Here is a 10420-nt window from a genome sequence, read left to right as displayed (position 1 = left end):
TTAAACTATAGTGATTTAATAAGTGAAAATGGATGTCATTATTTATTTACCTGCTGAATATATTTTTATATTAATACATAGGCAAAACTGAAATGTATTCACAATATTTAACTTCATGTCCTACAAAATTTAGCTTTTATTCTTGTTTTGTGCAACAATACGTATCTTCCCCTTTATATGAAATATCCACTGCTTTCTGATTTTCACCCCAACTTTTGGTTATGTTACTGGGATGGTTTGGGGTTCACCTTGTTCTTTGTCTATTTCATTCTCCAAGAATGGGAGAACTAAAAGTTTTACGCAGGTCCCTATACAGAAATGTCAAATTATTTCATTTTTTCTTCTTGCCCGTTAAAATGACAAGATACAAGGCAAAAAGAAAGAAAGAAAGAAGAAAAAGGCACAAAGACAAAAAAAAAAAAAAAATGCTAGTTACTCTCAAACCAGACTGCCAGCAACTCAGAATTTCTTCTTTCCATAACACTCTGACCTGAGTGTAAGGGCTTAAGCATTACTGTCATCCTCATAGTAAATGTTACATTCCGGTCAGGGTCTAATGTTGTGATAATTGACATATATCAAATGAGATTACTCATGTGAGGTTAAATGTAGCTGTATTGGAAGTGCGTATGGATGGCAACCAGCATGATTTGATGTGCTGGAGACTCCACTGGGTATTTTTCTTGTAACCTCCCGTTTTAATCCTCACTGTACCTTTGCAAGTCATGGGGATCTTCATTGTTATTACAAACATTATTATATCTTAGAAGTTAAACATCACACAACTAATTAATGGGAGGGACAGATTCCAAACTCAGGTTAGTTGGGCTCCAGTTCTTCTCAGGGATGACATAGATCAAATGATTGGTTCTAATACTGCTACCACCCTTGTCCATCCCCTCCAACCTTGCTTATTCTCAAACCATTGATGATAATAGAACAATACCATGGATCTTTCAGAGTGGCTTGTGGAACCACTTTCATTACTCTATAGTGGAAATTCACAGATGAAATATTTAAATAAACGGGAACAAAGAAATTGCCTGAAAGCCTGATGGGTAAATCCAACTTCCTAGAAACAGAAATTCTAAGGATGATGGCTTATAAATTTCGTTTCATCTAATAAAAGTTGCTAATTTTGTGCCGTATTTGAGGTTTGAAAGTTTTGCAACTTTTTGTAAATTTTTGTAACTTACTGTTTCATTTTGCTTTTTCTCTTTAAAGCTACACCATTTCCAAATAGCTTCAAGTGTTTTACCTGTGAAAATGCAGGGGATAATTACAATTGCAATCGATGGGCAGAAGACAAATGGTGTCCACAAAGTAAGTTTGCTGTGTTTGGAACACTCTTCTGTGATCTCACTTCGTTTAGGTCTCTCCCTACTTGCCTAGAGCAGAGATGTCTTACCTAATGGATTAGTATACTAACAGGCTGACGACATTCTTTAGGAATCAGAGGGTTTTTTTTTTTTTCTGAGAGACTATCCAGACATCAGACTATTCTGAGAGGACTTGGAAACTGGTGCGGAAGCCTCAATTTGTAGCTGAATGCCTTGAGGAAGTATTTCTTAAATGGTATCTACCAGGGAGAACAGATAGACCACAATGTGGGTTAAGGCATTTTCAGAATTTCAGAAATGCTTAATGATGCCTCCAGAACAGTCATACTTACTGAGGTTTAAAGCAAAGGAAGGTTTCTGTACTCTTGAGATATATTGATCCTTGGGAAACTCATTCATTCATTTAAGAAAAATCACAAGCAAGCTAAATGTTAGATAATGTTAAATAACATCTGAGTACCTTTTTAGTTTGTTTAGTTCCCTGATATATGAGGGCTGTTTGGAAAGTATCCAGCCATTGTTAATATAATAATAAAATATAACATGGCTGGATACTTTCTGGACAGCCCTTGTATCTTTAGTGCCTAATCTGGTACCTGGCTCATATGAGGCACTCAGTAAATATTTGTTGACTGGATGAATCAGTGCCTTTGATGAGGTAGTCAAGGAAGTCTCTGAGGAGGATACATTAAAACTAAGACCTGAATACCCAAAACAAGCCAGCCATGTGGAGATCTGTAGGAAGAGCAAGCCAGGAGGAAGGAACAGCAAATGCAAAGGTTTCAAGGGGCAAGAGTAGGCTTGGCCTTGTCATGGTCAGGAAGGAGCCTGGCCACTGAGACTTAGTGGGAGATAAAAAATCCAAGAGGGAGACAAGGACCAGGACATGCAGGGTCTTCTTTTTTCAATAAGGAGTTTGGATTTCATTGTGAATGTGATGGGAAGGCAGTAGGGAGTTTTAAGCTAGGGATTATGTGATATTGGTCATGTTCCAGAACATTGCCCTGGCTACTGTGTGGAGAATGGATGGTTGGGACAAGAGTAGAAGGGAACACCAAGTAGAAACAGACAGGGACAGAATGTGCTGATGGATGATGTGGAATTTAAAAACTCTACTTATAAGGAGATCAGACTGTTCAGATTTTTGATTGTACTGTTTTTTAGGTTTCTCAGATATAAAAGACCAGAATAAACAAATAGACTCTTACAGAATTAGAGATTAGTAGTTTTGGTCTCTATTACCTTGACTCTTTTGGAAATTTCTAGAACAGTCTTTATGACAGTGGCATAGCCTTACCTTTTCCAGATAAAGCCACTGGAGACCTCCACCAGAATCTTATGCCATAAATTAACACAAATGGCTGTGACATCTATAAGAACAATATTTTTTATTACTTCTTCTCAAGAATAGTTGATTACCAAAATATTGTTCTTAAGGTTCTTTTACATTTCTGTAGAGTGATCATCCTTAAATCGTGTGTACACTTATGAGTAAGTGTATGATTGTGTATATTTGGGGATTTATTTCTAGACTTTCCACAGAAATTTATCTTAGTTATTTCAAAGTTTTCAAGGGTGGTTCATACTTCTCTTTACTACTTGTTTCAGAGGGTGAGTGTCATTCTTCAAAAATTTGATTTAAATTCCCCTAAAAACTTGGTGGTAAGGGTTAGAACAGTAGTAAACAGAAGCATTGACGTCCAACCTCTTATCTCCATAAACCATGCTGTTGTTTTGATTGTACCAAAACACCGTTCCTACTAGGTCTGTGCATAATGCACCAATTTGTCATTCGTTAACCAAAGCCATTTTAACATGCATGCGGGGACGATGCATGGCTATTTCTGGATTTTAGACTGTCTTCTCTGTTGAAACACGGATGAACAGAAAGGGAAAGCTGAAGCTTTCCACCAGCAAGAAAATGTCAGAGATGGGAAGGAGGGGAAGGGAGTCAGCTCTGCCATGTCCACCTGGGGAGCCGACTTTAACGAGATTAACACGGAATGTCCCTGCATTCCAGCATGGCACGACAGGACATTCTTGCCAGTCAAGTCCCAAAGATACTAACCATCTGGGATTCTAACTCAGGGCGTCATTCCTCACTTTCCATTTTGTCATTATTTCAGAGAGTGACAGTCAACCATTTCTTGGGGCAAACAGGCCTGCAGCTATTGTTCTTTGTCATCTCAGGTTTGCTTTTCCCTTTATAGCTTCACTTCTGTGGTCTGTTGGTGTTGTTAGAAGAGATTCTCAGTGTAACAGGATATGACAAGAATGACATTTCTCGTTTTATTTACCCTGGCTTTTATGCTGACTTTTAAGGGTTGCTTTAGCATGTGTGACATTCTATATGAACCCGTGCAGCTACCAGTTTTCAGTTCTTATTTGTTTGTAGTAGAAATTGAATGGCTTCTCTAAAACATTCAGTGGTTCCCTTTCCTTCTGAACTCAGAAGTCAGCTACTCTTACAGAGCACTCTACAGCACCATAGAGTTTAATATTAAATATAGTAGGGGTAGAATAGTGTTCTGGTTAGGAGGATGAACCCTAGAAAACTGCCTTGGTTAGAATCCTACCTTCCACCATTTTCTCCCATGGGCCTCAGTTTCTTTATCTGTAACATGACGATGTTAACAGGACTTACGTTAAGGAGTTTGGTGAGGATTGAATGATTGAACACAAGTTAGAAGTACCTACCTGGCTGATGGCACACATTCAACATGTGCTTGCTATCGCTAACAACAGTTAAAGCTTACAACAACCCTAAAAAAATGTCAGTGCATTTGCTATCATCATTTTACTAAAGAGGAAACCAGATCAAAAGATCTAACGTGACTTGCTCACTCGTGACAGAGGCAGTTCCATAAGGCCAATCTTCTCAACTATAGTGCAGTTTTGTCCCCACTCTGTGACATTGGTGCCATAATCCCTGTTCAGTAAATGAGGAAGCATTTCATTGGCCTGATGTGCCTATAGGGGAGACACAGAACCAAAGCAGAACGTCCTGGGGTATTGAGTGAAATGTCTTGAAAGAACCTGAAGTACTAACATGCGAGTGGTTAAAACCGTAAGGATAACTCCGTGTAGAAACGCGGTGCTGTAGCTATACAGAGCAGGAGGTGGGCGGAAGCAGAGAAAGTAAGAGTCAAAGAGAGGAGAAAAAATGAAAATACATTACTGAGGAAAAGTCTGACACATTGGGACAAGAATAAGAACTAGATGATAAGGAAGGTGATCTTGATGTGTAATTTGAAGCGTCTGCTTTTCATTGCGGTTCCACCCGTGGACCCATTAGCATATAAGAGACAAATATTGAATAATGCGACAGGTGTTCTGACCCATTGCAGTTTACATTCACAGTTTTCATGTTATTTTAGTTCTAGAACATGTGCTTCAGAGGGGGAGAGAAAGAAGCCCAGAGCAGACCCATGGTTTTGATGAAAAGCTTGCACATTTTTTCCTCGGCTTCAGCTGAAACCAAAGGATGGGTGCCTGCTTATAGTTGCTTTGAAAACACACGTGTGCTTCAGAAGCTGATGTCTTTTCACAAACACCACCTGGAAACTCTAGAGTTCACTGCTATTAAATTTCTTGCAGAAACTTAAGGATCATCATGAATTTTAGACATTTCTGAAGTGATTGTTGAGAGATCTGTTTTGCAGTGTGGAAAATGAAGTTGCCTTTTTGTTTTTGTTTTTTCTTGCCTAGATACACAGTACTGTTTGACAGTTCATCGCTTCAACAGCCGAGGAAGAAGTACATCCATCACCAAGAAGTGTGCCTCCAAGATTGAATGTCATTTTGTCGGTTGCCACCGCATCCACGATTCTGAACATACGGTAAGGATCATGTGCGTGTGTAAGTTACTGTCTAATATTCATGCTCGTAATGGTAAGTTATACTTCATGGGGGAGGCAGTAAGGATAACATGATGAACATATTTATATTTTGAGGAAAGACTCTATTACAATGATAAAACGGAGACCAAAAGAAGTCAAAGATTTTTTGTCCTTCAGCAAGAAATAATGTTACTAAAGATGAGTGACAGTTCCCAGACTCCAGAGCTAGACCCTAGGCCTCTGGGTGAGTGGTCTGAAGCCAGCTCTGATGGCTCAAGAGCAAACCATCCGTGCAAGAATGACAAACACGACAGAGTCCAGCTCACCTATTTTGTTCATGGCCAGGAATCACCAAGAACACTGCACAGGGACAATGGTGACACCCTTTACTAAGGAAACCTTGCCTTTCCCACTACCTCTGCTTAATTGAGGGAGTGACAGTCTGAAGGATTAGCCTCAGTTTAATGCAACGAATTATAATTTTTAGACCAACTGATCTCTTTACCGTTCTCATTCTATCATTCTAAATGAGCATTTTACTCTTTCATATGCCTGGGATCCTGAAATGTTTGAGAAAACATTGCTTGAAAGAATTCATTTCATGAGGTTTTAGAATTTGATGTAGCCTACAAGTGTAGAAAGTGGTTCTGACATCAGAGGCTTTTAGCTCTGGCTACACGAGACTCACCGGGGCAGCTTTTGCAAGCTGTGCTTGTGGCGGTAGGGGGCATCCCAGACCAAATGAAACAGAACCTCAGGGTAGGGGTCCCAGGCATTAGGGTTTTTTTTTTTTTTTTTTTTTAGAGCCAAGCTCCCGGTCTGTTGCCCGGGCTAGAGTGCCATGGCGTCATCCTAGCTCACAGCAACCTCGAACTCCTGGGCTCAAGCAATCCTTCTACCTCAGCCTCCCAAGTAGCTGGGACTACAGGCATGCGCCACCATGCCCGGCTAGTTTTTTCTATATATTTTTAGTTGTCCAATTAATTTCTTTCTATTTTTAGTAGAGACGGGGTCTCGCTCTTGCTCAGGCTGGTGTAGAACTCCTGAGCTCAAACAATCCACCCACCTCGGCCTCCCAGAGTGCTAGGATTACAGGCGTGAGCCACCGCGCCCGGCCGGCATTAGGGTTTTTAAAAAAAGTTCCCCAAGGTAATTCTGATGTGTAGCCAGGGTTGAGAACCACTGATACAGATGCTTAGAGTTGATGCCTTCATCATGCCATCCTGGAAGCCTCTGTGAATGGCTGGGTTGATCTGGCACAGGCAGTTGTACCAGGTGCAAATTGGCATTACCTGAAAACATCCTCTGAAAACACCTGTTAGGGAACAAGCCTTTTTCACCGCTCAGCAGCCATAATTATCAACCCATTGCTGCTGTGATGATAGGAATCAGGTGTTAGCATAGACAATAGAAAGCCATTATTATCTCCTAACAAGTAGTACTGAGAAAGAAAATCAATGACTAATCCAAAAGTTTCCTAGCTTTCATTTTCATCTCAGTGTTTTCCTTTACAAACCTTTAGAAGATTTGTTGACTTAATCAAGCGGTCTTATTCAGTTTCCCTTCCTATTCTTTGCCTTGCTAATGCTTGAGTTTGATGCAGATAAATCACAGTTAGGATGAAAAGACTCTCAAGACGGTCTTTCTCTCCTGGTCCATTTACAGGGGAAAGGTACCTGAGGGCCTGAGTGACGCATAGTCTGGAGAGCCAGTTCTAATTGTCTGTCTTCAGACAAAGCTAGTGAAGCCTTTCTTCTATTTTTCCCTTTCTCTCTTTTTCCTATTATTCACTCTCCTTCTTCTCTTTTTCTTTTGTAACAGGAATGTAGGTCTTGCTGTGAAGGAATGATCTGCAATGTAGAATTACCCACCAATCACACCAATGCGGTCTTCGCCGTAATGCACGCTCAGAGAACATCTGGCAGCAGTGTCCCTGCGCCCTACCTACTAGTGCTTGTCTGGGTCTTTGTGCTTCCGTTGCTATGATGCCACCATTCCTCAGAGAGGCAGAGACCAGTCCTCAAAAACACAAGCCAAAAACAGTGTGCACGGTGAACTTTGGCATGAAGACCAATCTTGCACTTGGTGAAGAGTGTGCCTCGGACCCCAAGGCAGAAGCCGGTGGTTTGCTTTGAGAAAATATGCCCATGTGAGACCATAAGACTGAGCATTGGAATTTGGCAGGAACTGAGAAGATGGTCCAACTTCCAGCCTTCCTGGTCAAAGGGGGCTCCATCTGGCTAGTTCTGCAGGGAAGATCCTGGCAATTAGTCCCCACCTGACTAGGCCTTTAGCTGAAAGAATTTCTTGACCTTGTTGACAGAGGCTGCCAGGGCAAACCCTCTTGTTTCTGCGATTAGTTCAGAGTGTCTCTATGAAATCTAACCCTTCCCCCCATGAGAGAGCAGTTTCCCCCACCAATGGCATCATCAATGAGAAAGGCAACTGTATGGAGAAAACTTGCTGTTGAACTAATATGAAATCCATTTGCTAATTGTTGGGGGGAAATAAAGCTTTTAAATTATACAGTGTAAATGCATGCTTGTGCTTGTTGGCTGATGTGGAGGCCTCTGGTGTAACACATTTACCAGGCTCATAGGCAAGGTCACTAAAGCCCTGTTTCTGTGCGCTGTTGGTGATGTATGCTGGGTTAAAGTATAAAATTCTATGCCAAAGCGACTTAGTTTTTCTCTGTTTTGGGAAGGACACACTTTGGGATGCTAAATGCAAACTAAGTGAGTTGAGAAGGTCAGGGAACCTCCCTGATCAAGGAAGATGACACCTTATATGATGCGCCCTCAGCAGTAGCAGCTTTAAGCGTCCTAGTCAGAGAAAATGGTGGGGGCCCCTTTCCCCACGATAGGCATCTTCTCTCTGAATGTCAGGTCCACCAAGAGAACCTCTCCAAACACTTGGTAAAATACTTGATTCCATTCTTTCCTTCTCTTTCCCTTTTATAGCAGAACCTCAGAAATTCAAATGAGCATCGTCTCTCTATTTCTAGAATCCTAATTTTTGCCTTCACACTTTAGAACAACCTTTAAACACTCTGCCCTTGTATGTATAGCTGTACATTAATGGAATGAATGTTTTTCCCCCAGTTAAACATCCACAACTGGGCACAGTGGCTTATTTCTGTAATCCCAGCACTTTGGGAGGCCAAGGTGGGAGGATCACTTGCCACCAGGAGTGCAAGACCAACTTGGGCAACATAGTGGACCCCATCTCTGCAAAAAATTAGCCAGGTGTGGTGGTGTGTACCTATAGTCCCACCTACTTAGTAAGCTGAAGTAGGAGAATTGCTTGAGTCCAGGAGTTCAAGACTGCAGTGAGCTATGATCACACTATTGTATTCCAGCCTCGGTGTCAGAGTGAGACCCTATCTCTTTAAAAAAAAAACCAAAAAGTCCTCCATTAGAATGCTGAGTGCCCTGTAGAATATACTAATAATAATATTCTTGCAGTATGGGGCCACCTATGATACGGGTTGGCAAACTATGCCCACAGGTCAAATCAGTCCCATCATTTAATTTTGTGAATACATTTTTAGTAAAACACAGCCATGTCTGTTTATGCGTTGTCTATGTCTGCTTTCATGCTACAATGGCAGGGTTACATAGATGCAACAGAGACTATATGGTCTGCAAAGTCTAAAAGCCGTCTTGCCCTTTACAAGAAAAGTTTGCAGACGCCTCGCCTATGACATGTTAAGACTGCTTAAGGAGAAAACTACTTTATTTGTAGGCACCATGGTGCTAATGACGATTACTCAGCCTGGGCAGTGGTTTGCCAGGTCACTTCCCTTGTTTTGTCTTCTGCATCAGTGAATTTTTTTTCTCTGTTTTGGTTGATTGTTCCATGTATTCCATTCTAGCTCTTAGCAGTTACGTACTAATGTCATGGGCTATCCTGTATTTATGTTTTTTCTCATCCTCAACACATTGAGAGTGTTTCATCTTAAGTCTCTTTAGTGTCCCATAAAACAGGGAGGGAGCAGACATCATTATCTCCCTGTCTCTGGCCTAAACTTAGACTCACCTGGAAGCATCAATTTTAATGCCTGATGTAGATTTATCCCACCTTTCACTCAGCACCTTGAAGTATTTGCTTTTTCATAGCTTATGCTTGTTTGAAATTAATTATATATGGCTTCCCTTGGAACGTTTTAATAGCATCTTTTGTGTCTTTTTATTCCCCGGGGTTTCTTTTGACTGTGTAATTGACGAATTGTCTGGTAAAAAACCATTAGCAGACAGTACATTTTTTTTTTTTGATTTTGTTTCTGCTGTCTAGATTAATGAATTTTCCTTTGTGTATGTGCTTTTTTTTTCCTTTCCCAAGGAAACATCCTAATTTTCTCTTCTTCACCCCACACATCATGTTTGTATGCATTTCTCTTCTCACCTCCAGTCCCTCAAGCCTTTAAAATAGGGGTATGTTGAGCAAAGGAGGGAATACACCAAGGAAAGAAACTTCTGGCAAAGACAGCTAAGTGAGTAGGACGTTAAAATAAAAATATGGGATGCCCCATTAAATTGGATTTCAGATAAACAAAAAATAATTTACAGATTTACAAATAAAAATGAGATGCCCCATTAAGTTTGAATTTTAGATAAACAATAATTTACAGATTTACAAATAAAATATGGAATGCCCCATTAAATTTGAATTTCCGATAAAATCAAGTATTTTTTTATTTAAGTTATTCATGAACTCACAAGTCTGGCTCATCTAACAAAATGATTTCAAATCCTTGTAATAAATCAGAATCTTCTGGGTAACTTCAAAACAAAACAAATTCCCAGGGCATTCTGGAGATGTTGATTCAGTAGGTCTGAGATGAAGCCCAAGCCTAGCTCCGATACTTGAATGTTAAATTTAAAAAAATAGAAACTTTCAGGTTATTATCATGCTCAACCAGAGTGTCACCTCTGACCTGAGAGGATTATTCCTTCTTCTGAAGCCTGGTCCTTGGCTGCATAACGGAAATGCTAATGAATAATAAACGCACGCGTGAGCAACGTGGGTCAGAGGGAGATTCTCAAAGTGTGGCTCCCAGACCAGTGGCATCAGCATCACCTGGACACTTGTTAGAAATGCAAATTCTTGGACTCCATCCAGACCTACTGACTTGGAAATGTTGAGGGTTCAATTTATGTTTTAACAAGTTTGAGAGCCACTGGATCAGAGAAGTGCTCCCCCAAAGTCATCAGTAAACGGGTCCTTGGCATCTGCATGAGC

General features: G+C 40.6%; 1 protein-coding gene across 1 annotated transcript in view; it reads left to right on the top strand.

Annotated features, from left to right (window-relative positions):
• The window catches only part of LYPD6B (LY6/PLAUR domain containing 6B), a 94184-nt gene extending 86477 nt beyond the window's left edge, over positions 1-7707 (top strand). The window contains exons 4-6 of the mRNA XM_012659292.1: positions 1225-1323; positions 5049-5179; positions 7001-7707. Coding sequence (XP_012514746.1) covers positions 1225-1323; positions 5049-5179; positions 7001-7165 — 395 coding nt within the window. The 3' untranslated portion in view covers positions 7166-7707. The remainder of the gene's footprint in view (positions 1-1224; positions 1324-5048; positions 5180-7000) is intronic.
• Positions 7708-10420: the final 2713 nt, after the last annotated feature.

The sequence above is a fragment of the Propithecus coquereli genome, unplaced genomic scaffold, assembly GCF_000956105.1.
Source record: "Propithecus coquereli isolate 6110/MARCELLA unplaced genomic scaffold, Pcoq_1.0 Scaffold118, whole genome shotgun sequence".
Classification (NCBI taxonomy): Eukaryota; Metazoa; Chordata; class Mammalia; order Primates; family Indriidae; genus Propithecus; species Propithecus coquereli.
The sequence above is the reverse complement of the archived record's forward strand: the minus strand, read 5'-3'. Positions and strand labels throughout refer to the sequence as shown.